General features: G+C 34.6%; 1 protein-coding gene across 2 annotated transcripts in view; it reads left to right on the plus strand.

Annotated features, from left to right (window-relative positions):
* RBMS1 (RNA binding motif single stranded interacting protein 1) overlaps positions 1–24,168 on the plus strand; it is a 271,729-nt gene that overhangs the window by 216,718 nt on the left and 30,843 nt on the right. For both annotated transcript variants that reach the window (XM_044669838.1, XM_044669837.1), the window contains exons 5-6: positions 6,381–6,538; positions 8,650–8,729. In XM_044669838.1, the coding sequence (XP_044525773.1) occupies positions 6,381–6,538; positions 8,650–8,729 (238 nt within the window). The remainder of the gene's footprint in view (positions 1–6,380; positions 6,539–8,649; positions 8,730–24,168) is intronic.

Genomic DNA, 24,168 nt, shown 5'->3' on the forward strand with positions numbered 1-24,168 from the left:
GTGGGGTAGTATGACTGTAACTTCTGATATCTGTAACTTGTAGTAGCCCATCTTAATCCAGGAAATTTAGCCAGTGATGGAAGGTGGCCAGAAGGTCACATTCTAGAATTCCCAAAGCTCTAATGTCTCTCCCACCATCACTGCTCCCACCACCATCTAGCTGTCTTTTAAAATTTAATTCCAGGAAATCAAAGAAAGAGCAACACTGGGAAGGCAAACATAACAAATCATTATTGCAGACTTTCCCTCTTAAGAGTCCTTAACCTCCTGTTACTCCTCTCACTAGTATTTAAGCTGTTTTTCTTACAAAATTAAAATGAGATAAACCAAAAGGCCTTTATCTTTGAATAATAGCAATGTAACTAAAAATGACACTGATGCTATCTATTAAAAAAGTTCATTTGAGCAAATTATTACCTCTTAAGGATTTCTGAATCTCATCAAATTATCATAAGTTAAAGGTACATTTTTTATTTGTCTAATTGACAAATAAAAGCAAACTTGAAAATGATTTCTTAAAGGATAGAAAAGCAGGAAAGCAGACAGGGATTTTAATTCCTTTTGAAGAGAAGATTTACCATGCTGTGAGCAGCATGTAGTCACATGGTCCTAAATGGCTATCTGCTGGTTGGTGACCCTATTTAGTGCAAGAGAAAACAGATGTCTGATCATCTTGCCAAGTCCCTTTCTTACATTTTAGGAACTATTCCACACATACAGGGAGGTTATTGTTAATTTCTTTCGGATGATGTCTCAGAGCTTTACACCTCTGAGCACCACTTTTCAACCTAAGTGAGCTTTAGTACTCATTTGTTCCTCTTTCTTCTTGACAATGTGGAATTCAGTTCTTTACTTATTAGAGAAGCTGTTGAACCTTTCTCATGGCTAGGGACAGAAAGAACCCTTTCGCCTTTCATGTCACATCCCTTCTATTATGTCTACCATCTACAAAATAGAAGATAACATTATGTTTAAGACCCTCTCTATGTAATAAAAACAGTGTAATGGCTCTTACTGGTTTTTAAAAAATTGCTCATTGTCAATGAAATTATTAAAAGTATGAAATATTCCTGGTTACTATTAGAATACAGTTTGGAAAATTCAACATTAAAATGACTGGTGCTATTAGATATTATTCCTTTAAATTGCTCAATTTTTTGTTTTTTTTAAGGGGAGAAGTACTAAAGGCAATTATTTGAGGAAAAAGAGTAACTACACTTAAGATTGTTATTAATGTGGTTTTCTAATTGAGAAGGAGTGTCACTATGCCTCATATATGGATTGGGACTTGGTAGAGTTTGCCTTTTTTCTCCATAGATTAATGGACTTCAGTGCTTAAAAAGTTCCTTTAATCTACATCAAGTAAATTTAGAAAGCCTGATAAATTCTTAGAATTTTCCCCCAGTGATTTTAAATTTTGAATTGACATGGTCTAAAAATTTGAATTATTTTCTGTGACACATCAAGATATTTGATACCCTCTGAGGAACACTGGGTGATTATGCAAATAGTTCTGCAGATCATTAGCATAGAATTTCAGATTACTTTATTTGTATTTTATGTAAAATACTACTATATTACTATCATTGCTTCAGAATCTACACCAAAGTATCCCATTCAAGATATGTTTTGTATGTTTTTTGCATGTGTGTAAATATATATATATATGCATATAAATATGTATACATCTTAAATAGCAGAGATCAACCATTTAACCTAGTTTATTATTATTATTCCTAAGAGTGAATCCTAAAATAGATTTTATTTAAAGCATTCCTTTCATTTCAGCAAACATATTTAATGCCCTTTGTGTTTAAGTCATTAAGAGAACAGTCCTTACCTCAAAAACTTGCATTTTCTTCTTTGGTAACATGACAGATATAAATAATAAGTAAGCATAACATTAGGAAGCATGAGGATGGGGCTGAGTAGGCAGGATCAGGATAGACATCCTCTTATCTTCTTTCTCCTACCTCCCCCAACCCTTTGAGATTTCCTCCCAGGGGCCTGGCTCTTTTTCTACCTTTGACTCCTGATTTGAACCTAGCAGTTTAGCCTTTCTAGTCATCATGGGCATGGTTGGAATAACCTTGATACCACATTAAAACCCCATCATTTGTGACTAAATACTATAACTAAACTTAGTGGTGGGAGTAGGAAGAAATCACATCTTTACTCCCTTAATCTTTCCTCTCTCCTACCCTTGTAAACATTTGCTGTCCCAAGCATTGCTTTTGGCAAAGATCATGGTCCCAGATTCTAGATAGCTCTGTAGAGTACTTGGGAGGTAGAGTAGTGAAAAACTCAAGTATCATCCTTTCTAGTGCCTTCCCAGGTCTTGCTCTAAAGAATCTTAGCAAAGTCCATGTGCCACAGGTCTTAAATAGTCTAATATTTAGTAAACATTTATAAAGTATGTTCCATATGCTAGGCATTATGCTAAGAGCTAGGGATTCAAAAAAAAGAAGCAAAAGACAGCCCCTACCCTCAAGAAGTTTACAATATAATGGGAGAAGACAGCACATAACACAAAAGGAAACTGGGGTGATGGTGGAGGAGGCAGAAGACAGAAAATTGTGGAGAAATTAGAGAAGTCCCCAAAATAGTACAGTCAGGTAAGAAATAGGAATATGTCTGAGCAGAACTCCCTCCTTAAATGGAAGTTTGGGGATTCATGGTTCTACCCTCCAAACAGAGAGGCAGAGGGGAGTGAGGAGATAGAGAATCAAGGCTGATGAGATTTTCCCCAAAATGAGTTTCCTGGAGCATGGTAGAAAAAGTCAGAGAAGTCCCAAAATAGATAGCCAAGTGAAAAATTCATTCGAGTAATTCACATTCTTCTTTAATGATTTTATACATACAATAACTCTTAAGAGTGGAGATTATACTTACTCTCAAATCCATGGTTACAAATTTAAACAAGTAGTCATCAATTTTACAGATTTCTCATAGGTTACTGCCATTTTTGGTAGTATGAGTCTTCCCAACCAAAAGACAAGAAAAAAAGAGAAGGTCAAGTTTTCTTCCTCAGAGGAAAAGTTCATTTCCTACAGAGCTCGCAGAAAACATGAGGTATTTTTGACAAGAATTAGGAAACTTGCACCAAATGGAAGTCAATCTTTAAAAGATAAAGATTCTGAGATGCAGAGATGAGGAGAGAATACATTGTAGTAACAGAGAGGTGGCTTATGTAAATAAGTATAATATAGATATCCACCATGTTATGCTTTGGACAAGAAGGAGACTGCTATTAAGTCCCTTCTATGTGCTAAAGCTCTGGGGATACAAAAAGAGACAAAAAACTGTCCTTTCCCTGAAGCTTACAGTCTAATGGAGAAATAACAAGCAAACAAATGTGTACAATCTACATACAGCATAAATAGGAAATAATTAACGGAGGGAAGATTCCAGAATTAAGAGGGATGAAGAAAGGTTTCCTATAGAAAATGGAATTTCAATTGGGATTTGAAGGAAACCAGAGAAGCTAGGAGGCAGTGATGAGAAGAGAGAACGTTCTAGGCATTGGAAAAAGCCAATGAAAATGCCCACAGCTGAGGGATGGAGTTTCTTGTTCCTGGAACAGCAAGGAGGCCAGTGTCTCTGGACTGAAAATTATATGTTGGGAAGTAAAGTGTAAGAAAACTGGAAGGAAGTCAAAGGTTTGGCCTCATCGTGGGCCAAGTAAAGCATTTTGTATTTGATTCTGGAGGTGAAAGGGATAATAAACTCATCGGAGTTTATTGAGCAAAGGAGTGACACAGATAGACCCACCAGACATCTATTACAATAATCCAAGTATGAGGTAGGGAGGGGGCCCTGAAGGAACATATTTGATGTTACAAAGGTGAAATCCATAGGTCTTGGCAACAGATTTGAATATGAGAACAGGGAAGGGGATAGGGAGAGAGTGAGGAGTTGAGGATATGATGTTGGTGCCCTTTACAGTAATGGTTAACTTAAGGTTTAACTTCGACTAGCATAAACACGAAACTAGTCGTTTTATGTAAAGTAAGATGTGCAAAGCATACCAAATACATTTTCACTGTAGTTTCCCAAGGATTCTGCATTTAGAAATGCAAACTGCCATAATGAGTATTATATTATTGCCCAAAGCTAAAACATCAATTAAAGGTTTTACAAATCATGCGTATTAAAAGGGATGCCATAAACCTATATTCTTCGTTATATAAAATAAAATAATCAAATAGGATCTAAGAACAAGTTAATTCTAGAATCATTAAAACTATTCTAATCTCAAAGCTGTAGTGGCAAAGTATGAATTTAATAGGAATATTGCTGATCTAATATAAGCTTTTCCCCTGATGATTATGAACATTGCCATAATAAATATTCATAGAAATTTCAGTCTCCTAAAAGATTCATTTTACTTCTTTGGTTTTTGATGATTCTTCTGCTACAAAGAAACAAAAAGATCATCTATGGTAATTTGTCTTATGCTTTTATTCTACTGTTTTGATTCAATGTTATTTCATGGTATTCTTGGCCAAATATTTTCATCTTCTGCAATTTGGCTGAAATGTTCAGGACTTGCTGATGAATCTGTTGCAAATCTCTCCTTTCCTATTTATCTCCAATTAATCAGAATCCAGAAGGCTTGAAAATAACAAAAATTTCAAGTGGTCAAACCAGAGTAGCATAGCCATGGGGGTTCCAAGTGGCCTAATTCAGAGCCAATCTGTGACTCTCAGAATTCAACAATTATCCATAATTGCCTGTTATGTACAATCAAAGCTCTCACAACTGTATGCTGGAATCATGCACCTAAAAATAGCAAAATGGAGTTAGGTTATTTTTAGGTAAACAGCTCTGGCAAACAGCAGAGAAGAATTGTCATTCCACAAAGTTGTCCTCACCAAATTAGAGGTGCCTTCCTGACATTCCTTTTCCATTATTGCTAAGACAATGGCACTGATATGGTGTCTGAGCTAACCCATCTAAAGAGAATGCTCATGTTTTAAACACTATTTTCAGGGACCTATGATTGGCTGGCCTATAATTTATATTATCACACTACATCATAGGCAAAGATCAATCAACAGGCATTTATTCAACATCTCTTATGTGCCAGGCACTGGTTACACATACAGTACAAAGAAAACAGTCCCTACTCATAAGGAGCTTGTGTACTAATGGTGAAGATGAGAAGCATAAGAATATACAAAAGAAATGGGATTAGGGACTGTACTTGTAATTTTATTTACATGTAGGTAACCTTAGGTAGGAAGTTACTCTCAATGCAGATCTGTACCTACCTAGATAGTTGCCTGGATCTCACTGGGAAGTTAAGTGACTAGCCCATGGTCACACAATCAGTATATACCAGAAGTAAAACTTGAAAACAGGTCTGCCTGGCTACAGGCATCTCTTTATACCACACTACATTGACTCTTGCTAAATAAGCATAAAGTGAATTTTTATTGTTGTTGCTCAGTCATTTTTCAGTTGTGTTGAACTCTCCATGGCCCTATTTGGGGTTTTCTTGGCAAAGATATTGAAGTGGTTTGCCATTAACGTCTCTTGCTCATTATGCATATGAGGAAACTGAGGCCAACAGGGTTAAGTGATTTGCTGAATCACATAGGCTAGTAAGTGTCTGATTCCAAATTTGAACTCAGAAAAATCCACTGCACAACCCAGTTATCCTAAAATACTTCCCTACCTTCTTACTGTTGTTCAGTTGTTTCAGTCGTATCCAGCTTCATGACCCCATTTTAGGATTTTCTTGGCAAAGATACAGGAGTGGTTTGCCATTTTCTTTTCCAGCTCATTTAACAGATAGGGAAATAGGCTTAAGTGACTTGCCCAGTTTCACACACCTTATAAATGTGCTCAGTTCTCTATCCACTACACCAAATTAAGATGATAAACATTACTTTTTGGAGGGGATGGGATAAAGAGGGGAGATCTGGAAAGACCATATGAAAAAGGTAATAACATGAGCTCTGTCTTGAAGGAAGAAAAACACTTCTGAGGCAGAGTTAAGGAACAGTGCATCTTAGGCATGGTGGCAAGTACAAAGGCATGAAAGTGGAAGATAAAGTAGCTTGTATAAGGAACAGAGAGAAGATCAGTGTGACTACATAGCAGAGTGCAGGTTGGAGACAAATATCCATTCAGCCTGGAAAGACAGATTGGAAACTAGTTTGAAAAGGGTTACAAAAGCTCAATAAGAGATTATATGTTGTCCTAAAGACAAAAGGGAGCCATTGAGTTGATTGAGTGGGAGGGTAACTAGAGTAGATTTCATTTAAGAAACATTGGTTCATTCTACATGCTACTACCCTGCCCAAATTGTTTGTGTGTCAGATTCCACATTTATTTCTCTTGAGAAATTAATGAGCAACTCTATTTTGTTTCAGCAACAGGAACAAGATCCTACAAATCTGTATATTTCTAATTTGCCATTGTCTATGGATGAGCAAGAACTTGAAAACATGCTCAAACCATTTGGACAAGTGATCTCTACAAGGATACTACGTGATTCCAGTGGTACAAGTCGTGGTGTTGGCTTTGCCAGGTAAGTATATTTTCTTTTCTCTAGATTTCATTGCTGCGTCTTCTGCTTTGAAGCACTTTAAGTAAATAAAGCTTCACCTTATTGGATGTTTCAGAGGAATAAATTAAAAAGCACTAGAAAAGGACAGGGAAAGTCATGTCCAAATGTAGGGATGCATTAATTTTTATTTTAAAATGTTTTTTGTATGTTCTGAAATATATTAAAATTTCCCAACAGAACTTTTAAATAAATCTGAGAAGATGAAATGTTGTGGCTCACAGGAAAATCACCTTAAAAGTAATTGTCATCAATTACAAAGATGGTCATTGTGAGCACGTGCACATACATATCTATTTCACATAATTCTTTTCCTCCTTATTGGATAGAAATCTGTTTAAAAAATAAAAATAGCTGCTATTTTTGTAGCATTTTAAAGTTAGTGAGGCAGTTTACAGGCATTCTTGGATTCTTATTTAAGCCTCATAGCAACAAGAATGAATAAACCCATTCTAAAGAGGTAGACATTGATATTTGAAGTGGTCACATAACCTGACCATGTTCACACAGCTAGGAAGTGTCACCAACACTCCATCCACTATTCCTTGTTGCCTCTCCATTAACTTTTTCATAAAACATTCAAAACCTTCCAGGTGTACTGTTAATAAATTTATAATCCCCACTGTTTTAGAAAATGAGACCTAGTATATGCTTAAGCCTGGGGACTCTGAGCTACAGTAGACTAAAGCCAGTAAGGTGTCTCCACTAATTTTGTCACCACAATGATGAGCTTCTGGGAGGGTGATGGACACCAATTTTCTAAAGAGAAGTGAATCAGCCTAGTTTGGAAACAGGCATGCTGTAAGTAATGAGCTGGAGCCAGGCTGGGCAAAATAAGGCGACATAGTCTCAGTAAAATAAAGTAAAAGAAAATCAACCTTGATTCCTTATGAGGAAAATAAAATTCTTAAATAATAATTTTTAAATAAATAACTAAAAGAACTCTTAAGAAAATAGAATAGAAAATAATAGAATTCTTAAGAAAAAATTTTAAGAAGGAAAAAATGACTTTTTATATAGTTTTGCTCAAATATACCCTTCTATGATGTATATAGAAACATTAAAACTACTTATTAATGCTATCATATAGTGGATAAGTTCTCCATATTTTAGAAGACAAAAGGACCTTGTTTCATATGACCTGTATGTTCCAAGACCTTTTGTGTAAATTGAAAATCACAAAATGGTGAACCCCATTATTTGAGAAGCATTTCTTATATGGATAGACTTGGGTATTTTACCACTTTTCTTAGGCTTATCAGAGCTACCAGCATCACTGCTCTTGTATTCTCAAACCATTATTAGTAACTAAATAGCATTAATGAAACAAAAAGAAGCACTGCTCTGACATGAATACAACTTGTTATAAGTGAGAGCTCTGGACAAAGATTTATGCAGCATTATCCAGTAATCTGGAAAAAAAAATTCTGGATGCATCCAATCAATTCACAGGCACTATTGAGAAATAATTAACACTTTGATGGGGCCAGCAGAGCCTATGCCAAAGGATCTTTTGAGACCTGGAGGAGCTTTAATTTTGGTCAGTGCACTTAATCCCTGTACTGATACAGATCAGCTCCCAGATGCAGCTTAATAGATGATCTTCCAGAATTACTGTGGCTGTTCAATTCATCATTCGGTGGCCAGCCAGCTAGTAATGAGTATATCTAAACTTTGCTTCACTAAGGGTCATTATAGTAACCTCAGGTGTGGGCTATGGACAACTGGAGGTCCCCAGGACCCTATAAATGGGTCTAGGAGATTAAAACTATTTCGATAATTATACTAAGATGTTATTTGTTTATTAAAATAATCCTTTTTCCAACTACATTTCTGTAAGCTTGAATTTTCTTCATGTACTTTAACCAAAACAACACAGTGCAATAGATTGAATACAGTAGAATCCATCTGTTCTCCCTTAATTCAGACATAAAAGAGTTTTGCACAAATATGGAAAATAATGCCACTTTCTCAATATTTTTAAAAAACTTATTTTTTATTTTAAAAGTTATATTAACATATGATGGGGCTTGTCTAAATATTTACACAAGATTTTTGTGTTTATATATCAATAGGATGGAATCAACAGAAAAATGTGAAGCTGTTATTGGTCATTTTAATGGAAAATTCATTAAGACACCCCCAGGAGTTTCTGGTATGTTACTTAAAATTTTATCAGCAACATGTTATATACTTCCATACATTTCCTTGATATTAGTTTCTCTGCATGGAATACATTAAGTAAATTTATTATATATATTTTTAAATTATTTCTTTTGAACTGCCAATTGGATTTTTAAAAAATCAGCTATTAGATCTTTTTATTAGTGAAAGAAAACCCTAATATTATCATTTATTTTCATTTCTTATTACTACCAACACATGTGCCGTATATAAATACATGGAATATCTTAGTGGCACAGTGGAGAGATAGAGCAAAGAACTGGAGACAAGAAGACCTGAGTTCAAATATTGTAGTAGACAGTAGCTCTGTTACTCTGGGGAAATCAATTAATCTTTATGTGCCTTGGTTTCTTCATCTGTAAAATGATAATGATAGTGCCTGCCTCACAGAATTATTATAAGCATCAAATGAATTAACATATGTAAAATGCTTTGCAAACCTTCATAGCATTATGTAAGTGCTAGTTATTACAATTCTACTTCAGAGTTTTGTTTCTAACTAATGGGAAGAAAACTTAAAAGGCGGTCTGCATGGCACATTTGATGGCAGCTATCATGCTGTTTTGTTATTTGAAGATCTTAGGATACCTATGGTAGAGAAAGAAGGAAAAACAATATGGACTGTTTTCATTTTTCCTTAATTTCCATTTTATTGCTCGAGGTAAGATACTAATTCTCAGAATTTGCTTGTAACTTTGTTCATACAACTGGATCTGTCTTTATCAACTGTCACATCATTATCGACAATCCTGATTGTTGCCATTTAGCAGATTCCCTTTCCCCCTACCCTTGTACCTTTAAACAATGGAGTGCCCCTACTGAGCACATTTTTCTGTTGCTAGTATAACTAGTCCTGACCAATCTTAAATGGATTAAAAAAGGAACCCAGTGATCTATATGATTTTAGTGAACCCAAGATTATTAAATAACTTTTGAAAAAGTGAGGTGTTCTGGTCCACCTCGATTTTACTATTCCAACTCATATAGTATTTAAAAGATCCTATTCTTTTTTATAGTGAAGTACATAGGAAGACATTAAACTCTGTTGAATGAAAGAGATTCATCTTAATTTGGACCAAAAGTCATTTAAGTGGGTAGTCATCCTAATGATATTTATGAACCACTATTATTCAGTTTTTATTGTGCTAAATCCTCAAGGTTCCATTCCAACTGATTTTCAATGAACAGAGTTAAGGATCCATCCACCTTAGAAATTTCAACATCCAAATGAGTTTCATTCCAAAAAGAAGAAAATTTGTGAATATCTAAGTGGTACACTAGACACAGACTACTCTTGGCCATGAAGCTCTGAAATTTGGTAACTAGGGCAATGTATACTACATACATGTATCCAGTAAGCTGAACTTTATGGCTACAGGCTCATGTCTGAAATACAAAGTGTTAAACGGTGTTTAATAGCTTCACTGAACTCTATGTCATAAAATGGCTTTAATTAGTGAAAGAATAAAGCAAGTCAGCCATAAGTATGTTTTTCTCCATCAACAGTGATTGTTTTTAAAGAAGAAAATAAAAAATTTGGCTTCACATATCCTGAAATTAGCCAACCAAGGTTTAATACCAGAGCAGTGTCAAAGGGAATTGTAAAAACTGAAAGCTTTTTCTAAAACATACCCAGCCCATCAGCTGTACAAATTTGAAAACCATTAGCTTTTGGCCTTCACATCTCTGAATTCCTAAAACTAAAATTAAAGTTTCCTTTATTAAAGATAAATCTTTCCTTTGCATTTCTTATGGTACATATCAGCCATTTAATAAATACTTGTTGAAAACTTGTGTTTATTGATAGCACCTGTAATTCTCTACCCAAGTGTGCCCTTTGCTGACATAATTTCTTTATCCTTTAGTTTTCTATTCTTGCTCTTTTTTAAAATCTTTACATCTTAGAACCAATATTGTGTATTGGTTCCAAGGCAGAAGAATGATAAGGACTAGGCAGTGGGACCTAAGTGACTTGCCCAGGGTCACATAGCTAGAAAATTTCTAAGTCAAATTTGAACCCAAGACTTCCCATCTTCAGGCCTAAATCCACTGAGCCTCCCCAGTGCCCTCTCCTCCTATTCTTAATGTTCATGGAGCTGGAAGAGCTTCAGCAGAGATGAATTGAATTATGTTTTATATCACAATAAAAGGATATTTAGTTGTCTTCTCCCTGAATGGAGTGGGTAGCAGCTAATCGAGTCCCGGGTTAGAGTAGAGCCAGGCTTAGAGACCAGACGTCCTGGGTTCAAATTTGGCCTCTGCTACTTCCTAGCTGTGTGACCCTGAGCAAGGCACTTAACTCTGATTGCCTAGCCATTACCATTCTTCTCCTTTGGAACTATTAGTATTGATTCTAATATGTAAAGGTTTGAGAAAAAAGAAATTAATTTACCTGATATCAGACATAAGCATGTTAAAACAAACACAATTAGTATTTATAAAATATCATATATAATGTTATATATTATATTGTTGCATATAAAAAAGAAAAATAGAAAACAAAACAAAAAAGACAAATACAATGAATAAAAATAAAATATAAACACAAAAACACATTAATTTCAAAACTTGATATAAGTTATTACTTCTGGATTATTAACACTAATACAGATCATTTAAAATGATTATTCTGAATATCCCAAGAAGCAGATGGTAGCATATACCAAAAGCATTTTAATACCAGTAACAATGTCTTAACAGTCAAGCCATTTTCTTACCTCTGAACTCTTACAGACTGTTATGGTCTGCTCCATATAGTTTTAGTACTTAATTGCATACTGCTTTAGTCTTGTTTCCTCAAATTGAATGTAAACTGCTAAAAGGTAAGAAGCCTGTTTTTTAACTGCTTTTCTATCCCTACATTATCTAACACAGTACTAGACACAGGGGATAGTTAATAAATGTTTGTGGATCAATAGATGGAAGCTTCCATATTTTCTACTAGTTAAAACTGAAAAGTTGTCTTCAAGAACCCTGCAGAATCTACTCTAATAATCTAACCTGGGAGATCATGGAATCATGCGTAATTAGAAGATCCTTTTAATGACTTCCATTTTTTCCCTCCTAAAACAAGCACTTTATTCTCCTCCCAATGATGGAATCCTCAGGGTTCAGGGAGTGCAAAAAGGAATTGAATGGCATGCTTCTCCTTTCAATATTCTTTTTTCCCTAACTACTACATTCTAGAAATTAATTTTAAAAGTCCTGTTATTAAAACTATTGTACCTTATGTTATCTGAATGCTTAGCTAAGTTTACACAAGTCTGCTATAATTTCTCTCTTTGGGGTTGAAGGATTTTAAGAAATGCAAATAGTCGTTCCCCTTAGAATTAAATAAAAAACACAAATAAAACACACTGTTAAGTAGGCCTATATTCTAAAATAAAACAATACTTAATGCAGACCTTCCACTAGGCACAGCATATTTTAAAACATCCAAAGACCCATGATTTCATCCTTTTAGGGTTTCAGAGATAAACAGTTTGTCTCTAGACCTCTACTAGAAGTCTGTACAGTTTGGAGGAACTTGAGGAAGACTGTACTCTTACTAATTGTTGATACCACAATAAGACATTGTTGTAAGTCTTTAGAAGAAATTATGATACAATCATTATCTAAGTGCTTACTAATGTGCCTGCACTATGCCAAGCAGTTGACAGAAATATCATTTGCTCCTCACAGCAGCGCTAGGATATAGGCTCTATTATAACCCCCAAGAGGGGCAAAACAGAGGGCTAGCAGTTTCACAAATTGCCTGGTGTCACATAGTTAGTGATAGTCTGAAGCTGGATTTGAACTTGGGTTTTCCTGATTCTAGATTTACCTAGAAATATTTATCTCCTCTGACACTTAGCTGCTAGAAGAAGAGGTACACCTTAATTCCACAAATAATATTTCTGCAGCTCTCTATGAGTATACACTGCAAGCTATCAGCTCTTTTTCTTATATGATTCTTTTCCTCATTTTCCAATAAGTCTTCAAATGTCAATTTTCCTATTTCATGGGAAGCTTTTTTTCTAGGCCTTTAAATTCTGTGAACAGAAGTATAATATTCAGGATATTTGCCTGTTATTTCCCACTGGCAAGCCATGAATGCCCCATTTCTTTGCCAGTCCTGTATTTCCTGGATATTATTTTATACAGGTTTTTTTTGCATATGTCATCATTAGTCATATTTCACAGGTATCTTATACTTACCATGTGTCTCTTCCATTGCCTTTTGAGTCACCCACAATTTTGATTTTTCTGAGGTTATAGGATTCTATGGCATCTGTAGCATAAAAATAGTAAACTCCTTTATGAGGAAGAAGCTTGAAACTGTGAAGAAAAATATTCTACCATTTCCCAAATACAATCTAAACTATAAATTGAACCAGATTTATAAATTGACCTTCTGTACTACTTACTTATCCAAGATATATGATAATAGATTTAGAGTAAAAGGGTCCTAACAGATCCTCCCTCTCATTTTACAGGAAAGGAAACTGAGGTCTAAGAGATTAAATGATTTGCCCAATGTCACATGGGTTAATAAATGACCCTTTAATATCAGATCCATTTTGTCATTGAACCTGCTCAAAAAAGCCTTCTTAAGCTTAATAGAACCCATTAGAACTTGTACCCTACTGACACAACCTCAGATTTTGGGGTCCTCTTCATCCCAAGGTGAAATATCAGGAAAGAAATTTTGTGAAAATTCTCAAAAAAATCTGAAAGCCATTTGGTGGTTCATTTAATAATGTAAGTTTGTATGTTGGCATAAAACCCAAATACTGCTTCCCTCAATTTCTATGTTGCCTATATTGTTGATAATTTACCAGGATGTAGTTAAATGAAGAGAAGAAAAATTCTTCAGTTTATTAGTATCCACAGTCCTCAACACAACACTGCAAATTAACAAGTTTAAAACCAAATTTATCTTAATTGTCATACTCTTAAAACTATTTGTAAATGTCCATTAGTGTGAATTCATCTGCTTTAGGCCCTTGAGATTCTATTTTTCTTCATAGGCTACCCCCTCTTCAGGCAAGCAATCAGTCAACAAGTATTTGTCAGAGTGCTTAATTTAATAAACGTGCTAAGTGCTAGGAATATAAAAACAAGAGTCCAACAAAATTAAAGCTCATTGAGGGCAGAGACCTCTAGAGAAAACGTGTCTATCTATATACAGGTATATAAATTCTGAATGGGGAGAAGATAACCATGAATGGAAAGGCCCAGGATTTTGGGGGGGGGGGAGGGGGAAAGTGGCAGTCTTGAAGGAAGCCAGAGATTCTAAGAGGAGGAACTGAGGAGGGAGATTATTCCAAGCATGGGAGCCAAACAGTGTGCAAAGGCATACAGATGGGTCAGTGAAATTTAGTACGAAAACAGCAAGTTATATGGCTGGATCATGTAGAATGTATGAAGGGGAGTAACATGCGAGAAGACTGAAGAAGAGTCAGTCTGTAAAGAGCTTTAAACAAATAGTTTATAGTTCATCTTAGAGATATTCAGAGTCTTTGGCATTTTTAAATTTTATATATATATATATGCATATACATATACACACACACATATATATTTTTAACCAATTACATGTAATAACAAATTTCTACACAAGTTTTCCCAAGTTAGATGATCAAACTAATCCCCCTTCCTCCCTTCCCTTCCCCCTCCCAGTGCTGGCAGACAATTTTATCTGGGTTATACATGTATTATCATGCAAAACATATTTCCATATTGTTCACTTTTGTGAGTAATCTTATAAAACCAAAACCCCCAAACATAAACTAGAATAAACAATTGAAAAATTGCACGCTTTCATTTACATTCTGACTCCAACAGTTCTTTCTCTGGAGGTGAATAGTGTTCTTTGTCCCAAGTCCCTCAGAATTGTCCTGGGTCATTGTATTGCTGATAAGAGCAAAGTCTATCACATTTGATCATTCTTTGATATTGTTGTACTGTGATATTGTGTTCTGCTTATTTCACTTTGCATCAGTCCATGAAGGTCTGTCCAGCTATTTGTGAAATCATCTTGTTCATCATTCCTTACAGCACTGTAGTCTTCTATCACCATCATATCTTGAGTATGGTGGTAGCAAAGTCTAATCTGCTCTTCTCAGTACTATAGTCAAACTTCCTTGTCCCACTAGAGTAGGAAGCTGCTAGGGAAAGTATATTGCTCATGTCCCTTTCTTAACCTAATAATATATGGATACTACTTATAAATTGTTTTCTGTTGTAAGCTTCAATATCCTATATGCATAAGTGGGTATATATTTTTTCAATTTTTAAAAATTTTACAGCAGTTTATATATGACTTAGAATTCTAGTATAATTTTTTTAAAGTGGTTTAACTATAGCCTAAAACAGGTTTTTCTTCAAAGTCACATTCATGTTATCTGTTGACAAAGTAGATGATACAATAGGAGCCTTATCCTACCCATCCTTTACTCTTCCACAATAAAGTCCACACATCCCCAGAATTTGGGGTCAACTTCACCCCAAGGTGAAACATCAGGAAAGGAATTTTGTGAAAATCCTCAAAAAATGAAAACAATTTGGGGGTTTATTTAATAATGTAACTTTTCATTAGTGTCCTAAAACCAAATATTGCTTGTATCAATTTCTACAATACCTATATTATTATTGGTAATTTACCAGGGATATAATTAAATGAAAGGAAGAAAAATACTTGAGTGTATCCACAGTCCCCAAAAGACCACTGCAAATTAACCCTCAACTTTTTAATATATTGAAACATTTTTCTATACTAGAGATTTACTACAATTTTAACTGCTAGTTATCTTGCAGTAAAAGTCAGACTTAGTTTGAAATCCTTAAACAGAATACAAAAAGGCTAAAAGCCTTAAACAAGTTGATAATTTGTGTTTATGCATTTCAAGGCAATCTAGATGAATCCTACAGAGAGATTTTCACTGTCAACCTAATTACTTACAGGTTAAAAATATTGGTATAAGAAATAGTATGGTGGGGATTTCTTTTCCACAAAATGAATTTAGAAGCTAGGAGTGAGAAGTTTTAGTTATATAGAGCAGTAGTCCAAATTAGAAGTTCCGTTGAAGGCCAAAATAAGCCAAAACAGGGCTGAGATTCAGGGATTTGTCTAAAAATGATCTCATAGTACCTTACTAGAAAAGAATTCAGTCTTTGAAAAATAAAACATGCTTTCTGGTGCCTCACTGAGGCATAAAATAGCTCTATTCTAGCATTTCCTTTATGCCCATCTGTTCATGACTCTAATAATAATTTCTTAAAACCTCACATTTATATAGTACTTTAAAATTTACAAAGCACTTTCACATAAATTATTGTGTTTGAGACAGTTTATCATATAACCTTTGGTGCAGTCCATCTAGAGGTAGCCATGAGACCCTAGTGAAATCTGTAGACAGCTATGAAAAGAAAAATGGGAAAATAAGTCTTTAGGGAAAAAAGATTTTTCAAAGGAGAGAAGGGCATATGACATAAGATAGGAAAAGAACACATAAAGAGGGGGAGAAGAGAATAAAACAGAGGCCAAAGTCAAGCCAAATATTCACTGGGGCACTTTTTGCCCAGCATGAGACTGATACTCTTTCTGTATCCCCTGCTGCTCAGTGCCTGCCCTTGAGGTAATTAGGGTGGGATTCTAAGTGGAGCTACACATGTGACCACTGACAATCTGACCCTAAGAATTTAGCTTGCTTTGGATATGCCTTCTATGTTAATCCTGTGGTTGCCTTTGACTTGTCTAACTAGGGCTTGGGCTCAAATGGCACACAGCAGAGCAAGCCTCAGAAAACCATTCCTCTTTCCTCCATCTGACCTATCCCCCTGTGTAGTTTGAATAGAGGCATTATCTTTGCCAAAACCCAGAAAAATGACTCTTCTGAAAGGAAAAATAATTGTTGTGGTAGAATGAATGTTTTGGGTTTTTAATATTTTCATACAGTCTGGAAGTTTGTCAAGAATTTTTATTATCCATTTGGTTCCCTTAATACCTCAGTTTTTATTGTCAATACTTTTTATAAAATGGAATTGCTTGAAAGCTATAAAAAATTATACTTAAAAATTTTAAGACAGTTTTGGAATATTTAGGACAATATGTTTATATCTTGAGGTTAATAGCCCTTTTCTGAATTGTTCCTTAATACATTTTGAATTGGTTTAAAGTTATTTTAACATATTCCATTATATGTGATTGAGAAAAGGCATTACTTTATTCCTGAATTGGTTCTATGTGTAGAGTTCTTCACTTAGGGTCCATAGTTCACCCTTGAATGGGGAACGAGGGCCCATAGGTAGATTTCAGGAAGTCTATGAACTTTGCAAGGAAAAAAAAATCTTACTTTTCACTGACTTCTAATGGAAAGTTTAGCATTTCCTTCAGTTATAAATGTAGGCAAAAAACATTTTTTCTGAGGAGTCTATATACATTTCACTAGGCTACCAAAGATGGAGAGGGTTAGTGATACAAAAATATTAATATATATAATTGAAATAGAATGATTAGCAAAATAACTATATACACAATTGTGTACTCATAATAATTCTTTATAATTATGAGGGTTCACAGTGTACCCTGAGAAGTAGGCAGCAGAAATATCTTTTCAGTATTTGAGAGATGAGGAAAATGAAACTCACAGAGTTTAATGTGACTTGCCCACAGTCATACAGCTAATAAGTAGTACAGATAAGCCTTGAATCCTGGTCTTAGGAGTATAAATTCATTGGGTTTTTGCCTGTATATGTTCTTGAATCCCTCCTAAATAACCTAAAACAAAACAAGGTTTTCTAAAAGAAAGTACTATTGGGTGTTTCCCATACCCCCATGTACCTGCATGTCCAGTTCTGCCTGTGATAGGACAGCTGTAAGCAATTGTTATTATAATCAAAAACACCCACCCATAGTTGGTTTTTTAGAAGCCCAAGTTACACCCTTTTGCTATCAGGTTCTGCCAGCTAAAAGCAATAAGTTGCTGAGCAGGATTTTATTAAAAGCATAAAAATCTTGGATGCAAGATGCAGGTGTTGCTATAAAACTATAGAGATTTTTTTTGGTCTTTTTAAAAAGAGGATCCTAGGCAATAACTTTAAAACAAAACCAGCATTTGAACATTCATTATTCAATAAGTGGCTATGTTAAAGTATACTGCCACTAAGTTAATTAAATCAGTGAAGAATAATAGAGAGAAAAGTCCTATAAATCAAACAAACAAAAAAGGCTCTATTGATAAAGATAAAACTAGTCAAACTTATGCAGAATCCAGAAAAAAAAACCGGAAATGAAACCTTCTTATAAATGGCATATAATATATTGGAGACTAGCTAATTCTATAAGCTGAATGGGGTTTAAAACACTGCATGTGGGTAAAGAAGACAGAGTAGGATAAATTGTAACAAAATAGGTGTGGGAGGAAGAACATCTGTTAGAGAAAAAACAGCCAGGCATGCTTTTTAGTTACAATAACATCGTTTATACCAAAAATAAAGAAGGGGTTAAACACCTTTGTTGGAGACAGAACTGACCTCCTAGCAGCATGTAAAGAGATCAGGAAATGAGGTTATGCATGTTGAAGAGGGTATATATTTCATGGATCCAAGGATAGGAATTTCTAAAAGCAAATTCCTTATAGTCACATTAGTGGGCAGCAGAATGCAAAAAAAGTAAAGTAAACTAGTTATGTAGTAAACATCTACAGAATATAGTATTTGAGGCACTTTGAGAATAACAAACATTGACAGAGTTAGAGTTGCTTTGAGGAACATTATTTTTAAAATGACAGGAATCTGAAATAACTTTTTATCAAGGACAATTTCAGTTTCATAAAATGTTGATTGGGATCAAACATTGAATAACTGGAAAGGGAAAGTTTTCTAAGTAATATCTTTTTCATTCAGCTGTACTATCTGCCTGTGGCTAACAACTGGAAATAGCTCATTGAGAACTACTAATTTAGGATACAACCACAATACGAAGATCAGCCCCTTTCAATAAGGGAGAACATAGAGAGGTCCTCAGAACAATTAGACTTAGATAAGTGAATGGGATTTCCAGGAAAACATATCATGAGGCTGCAGTAGTTAATCAAAGCTGGTATTTTTGTAGGTTTCATTTTTTTTTTGAAGTGTTCATTTTTAGGCTGCCCATTAAAAATGAGATTTAAGTCAAAATTGTTGTAGCATTTCAGCTAAGAACATGGGTAAAGAAAAAGCTTACTGGAAATGTCCAGTAAGTTACCATGTGACATCACCCACTATAACTGAGTCTCTTTGGATGGAATTTTTAGTGCCAAACAAGTCAAAAAAGTTTTGAAAAATTATATTGCCATCAAAACTATATTCAGTACATAACCGAAGATTGGAGCGATTTGATCAGTATAGATTACTCTCAAGAGGCTCTAGCAGTGTGTATACAATCAATATCTTATTTTTGTGGTATACAACCTGAGACATTAACAAACATCCAAAGGTTGTACTACATTATTCTGTTCTTAAGAGAGATGTTGTCGGGGGCAGCTGGGTAGCTCAGTGTATTGAGAGCCAGGCCTAGAGATGGGAGATCCTAGGTTCAAATCTGGCCTCAGATATTCCCAGCTGTGTGACCCTGGGCAAGTCACTTGACCCCCATTGTCTACCCTTACCACTCTTCTGCCTTGGAGCCAATACACAGTATTGACTTCAAGATGGAAGGTAAGGGTTTAAAAAAAAAAGAGAGAGATGTTGTCCTTTATTTCTGATCTTAAATAGAATCACTTTTTATTTCAAACTGAAAAGAAAAACCTTCTAATCTGACCCATGACTAATATGCACCTTTGCTTTTTAAAGTACTCTTCTGCTCTCAGGTTTTGCAAAGCCTTGAAACAGGAAATAGAAAAGGAAGTTACTAAACAATGAAATATTAGTCGTCTGTGTTAGCAAAGGTAGTTAGTCAACTGTCACTATTAATATGCATCACTTTTTAAGGGTTTTTATTTCATTCTTTGCTGTTTTCTAGCTCTGAATTCATGGTGATTTTCTTTAAATTGGAACTTTATTTTCTTCTTTTTAGACCAAATTAGGAATTTTATCTATATTATTTTGATATGATCTTATGATCACTTAGCTAGCCCACAGAAGTCTCATTTGCAAAAGTCAGTTTTCCTGTTTGTTTTCTGGTTTAGACCCTTCAGAATAATTTTGAACCAGAAAGGAGGAAGCTGACAGGCCTCGAATCACATACGTAGTTGTCCATTCTTTGTGTGAAATTTTTATAGCCTCCCATATTCTGCATAATATAGGTACATAGTACATAGGTGCTTGGTTATATGCTAAGAAAAACAAAAATTATCTCTTTTTCTGTTCATCTTTCACATTCTTTTCTTTCTTTTTTATTAATAGAATTTATTTAAAAATGTCTCAGACCTTTCCTCCCATCCCTGAATCATAGAAAGCATCATCCAGAAGACAGATATGTGTATATAAATTGGGCATGTTTCTGTTTTTCAGTTTAGTCTGTGGAAGTAACATTCACAATTTATTCTTGAGTCTTAAATCTATAATTGTGTATGATGTTCTCTTGGTTCTATTCATTTTGCTTTTCATAATCCCATTTAGTTCTTTGCAGGTTTTTTTTTAAATTAGCCTACTGATCATTTCTTATGGCACAGTAGTAGTCCATCACAATCATATACCACAATTTGTTTAACCATTCCCCAACGTGTGTGTGTGTGTGTGTGTGTGTGTGTGTGTGTGTGTGTGTAGAGAGAGAGAGAGAGAGAGCGAGTATCTATATAAACTTTTTTCCAAATTTATTTTTTATGTATTTATATTTAGTTTTATATATATACCTTATTTAATACCTCAACAAAATGTAAGCTCTATGAGGGCAGCAATTCTTTCATTTTTGTCATTGTATCCCCATTGCCTGATTCAACACCAGGCATATAATAGGTGCTTAATGAATACACGGATGTTTTATTGATTTCTAGATGCTAAAAAAGAGGAATGACAAAGTAATAATACTTCAATACTTCGAAGATCCATGATCTCATACATATTTTCTCTACCGAGACCTGGTCACTATTCTCCTACTTTTTAGACAATTTTTGTGAGTTGCTCTGTCCCCAACCTTAAGCCTATTGGTAGTGACACTCAGGTTTTCAGCCCACAGATTGACAGTCTTTACTCATACTTCCAGCTTGGGAGAACCTAACAAAGTTAATACTTTTTTGACCTTACCTAAGGTTATCTCTACACCATGATAACTAAGAAAACAGGACTTCCATGGAACAACAACAGCAATAATGCCTGACATTTATAGGGTACCTGATAATACTCAGAGTGTAGGGTAGCTAAGTGCTCAGCAGATAGAGAGCCAGATTTTTAGCCTGGAGGTCCTGGGTTCAAATTTGGCCGTGGACACTTTCTAACCATATAGCCCTAGGAAAATTATTTAACCCCAGTGGCCCAGACTCTTCTTCCTGGAACTAATACTTAATATTTATTTTGAGAGAGAATGTAAAGGTTTAAACAAAAAGATAATACTCAGAGTATTTTACTTATACGCATAAAATGGTAAGTGGAATGGATTATAAAAAACATCCAGTCCAATTCCTCATTTCCCCCCATTGTCTCATTTCTTTTTCACAACTCCCATGATGGAAAACTATATGTGTGTGCACTTTGGTACTGCAAAGGAACTTGACTGATTTTAACCAATCAAAACAGAATTTTTCACCTAGATAAGAATTTTCCCCCTTCAAAGTAGTCATCTCAGGATTTTATTTGCATGTCACATTTATTGCAACAATACTGCCATTATTCACAACATTTTGAAACTATTTCATTAGAATTCCCCAAAGATTACAGCATTGTTCTTATGAATATCCTCATGGCAAATTTTGTACCTTAAGGATTCGTGGGATTTTTTTTTTTTTTTGCAGTCAAAAGTCATTCAGAGCCAACCCTGATGAATAAAATAGATGAACAAACTGGGTGATATCATCACAGTATGGGGAAGGCAGGACAGCATTGTCAAAAGAGAAGTGGATTTGTAGTCACATAGGAGCCTGAATCCCAGCTTTATCCCTTAACTGCTTATGTGACTTTGGGGAAGGAGGAAAGGTTCAGTTTCCTCATCTATAAAATGAAATGATATTATTATGATCTTGGGGCACAAATGATATGTGGACATAGAAGTTCTTCCAAAAAAATTTTTTTAAATGAGCAGTATCATTGGAATAAGCCTTTTTAAATCCCAAAGTGAACACTTTGAAAGATGACTTTCATTTGGATACATAAAATCTGGTGTGTTTGTTTCCAATAAATAAATAAATAAATATCTCATTACAGTCAAACAATATATGTTATACATTCAGTTTGTTTGCTTGAAATCTATCTCAGCCTTTATTTCTGACACCATTTCCCCTGCTTTCATGTTAGCAAAAATGGAAGGAAGACAATAAAGAGACATTCATTATCAGAAGGATTCAGATTTCCTTTTATGTTTTAAATTTCATTAAAACCATTTTTGAGTATTTTGAGGTAGACAAACTTAATTTGAACTTTATTTCTAGAGTTGTATAGAACATAATTTGAAGAATTTTTATTTCAATGTTAGAGGGGAACAGATCTCTGCCTTACTGTTTGTTTATATGATTACGTATAAATGAATGAAAAACATCACATTTCTTTAATATTTAAAAAATGTTCTGTGTAGAGCTGGCAATGAAGAAAACCCCTTTTTGAGCTAATTTTTGCCTCTTTCAGTATATGGCTTAAATCAGTTTCTCTCACATTCTAAATATTCTCCTGCTTCGTAAGGGGCACAGTCCAGTGTTCAGAATGTCCTCACTAGTAGTAGTAAGCATCTTCATTTTAAAAAGCAAATACCTTTGCAAAACTTTCCCCCCCTCCATAAAATCTAAATAAAATCATTCAAGTTAAGCTCTGTGCCACTCTAGAAATAAAATTCAAATAAATTATGCACATCTGCTACTACCTAAAAATGTCTGGAACCTTTAGAAAATGAATTCTACTCCATATCATTTTTGTTCCTAGAATACATTGAAAATAAATGAAACCTCAAGAACTTTTAGAGAAATGTAGTTTCTCATACAGAGTAGTTTTGCAACTATATAGAGCAATAGTGCATGAAAAAAACAGTTGTTGATACAACCTCCATCATTCATTCCTAAATTGCTTTTTTTAGATGACCAAATGTTCTTCTCCCGTGCATCCCATAAAACTGTTGATGACTAGGCATTAGGCAGACCAAAGCATCATTGTTCTGCAAAGATCAAAGAAAGAAGAAAAGATCCTATATGTACAAACATATTAATAGCAGCTTTTTTTGCAAAAATATTTGCAAAGATATCATTTATCAGAATTCATTTAGTCATTTTAGGGCAGTTAGGTAAGTGGGTAGAATGCTGAGCTTGGAATCAAGAGAATTTGAGTTCAAATGTGACCCAGATGCTAACTGTGTGACCCTAGGCAAGTCACTTAGCCTTATTTGCCGCCATTTCTTCATCTATAAAATGACCCTCGAGAAGGAGATGGTAAACCATTCTAGTATCTTTGCCAAGAAAACACCAAATGGAGTCAGGAAGAGTCAGACACAACTACTTAGTAAAACAACTTAGTCGTTTTAGCTTTTTTTGGTAGAGTTTTTATTCATTCTTGATTCTCTTGCTCTATGATTACATATAGTCTAAGTGAATGAAAATGATTAAGACATATTTTATTCACAAAAATGCACATACATATATAAGGACCTTTAAGATGATCAAGTCACATCATGAACATAGTAGGCTCCTTGCTTTTTTAAAATAAGGAAATAAATTATAATAAAATTATACTTTTAGATGAAGAACCTTAAAAATTAATTAGTGGGGTGGGGATAAGGGGGAGTGTTACATGGCTTAGTAGATAGAAAGCCAGACCTGAAGACAGGAGGTCCTGGGTTCATATGTGGCCTCAGACATTTTCTAGGTATGTGACCCTGAGCAAGTCACTTCACTCCCCCATTGCCTCGCCCTTACTGCTCTTCTGCTTTGGAACCCGATGCATACTATTGATTCTAAGACAGAAGGTAAGATGGGGGGAAAAAAGAGAATTAGTAGTGATTTGTGAAAAAAAAATGCACAAGCTATATATTAAAGTTCTGGAAGGTAGCATCTCATATTTATGACATCTGAGATTATCAAATCCTCATATGATGATCAAGTCACATTTTCCAGGTCTGAATTTAGCATCTCATGATAATTAAAGGATCATCCCATTATAGAAGATGGTACTAAACAGTGTTACATTTATACATGTATATGTTTTTTATATGTAATATATTTACATATTAAACTAAATCAGTGTAATACATGGCTAAATAGGTTACACCACCAACTCAGTTTGACTGATTTGCCCTGAATTATTGGAACAGTCTA

Source organism: Gracilinanus agilis, chromosome 3 (genome assembly GCF_016433145.1).
Source record: "Gracilinanus agilis isolate LMUSP501 chromosome 3, AgileGrace, whole genome shotgun sequence".
In the NCBI taxonomy this organism is placed as follows: domain Eukaryota; kingdom Metazoa; phylum Chordata; class Mammalia; order Didelphimorphia; family Didelphidae; genus Gracilinanus; species Gracilinanus agilis.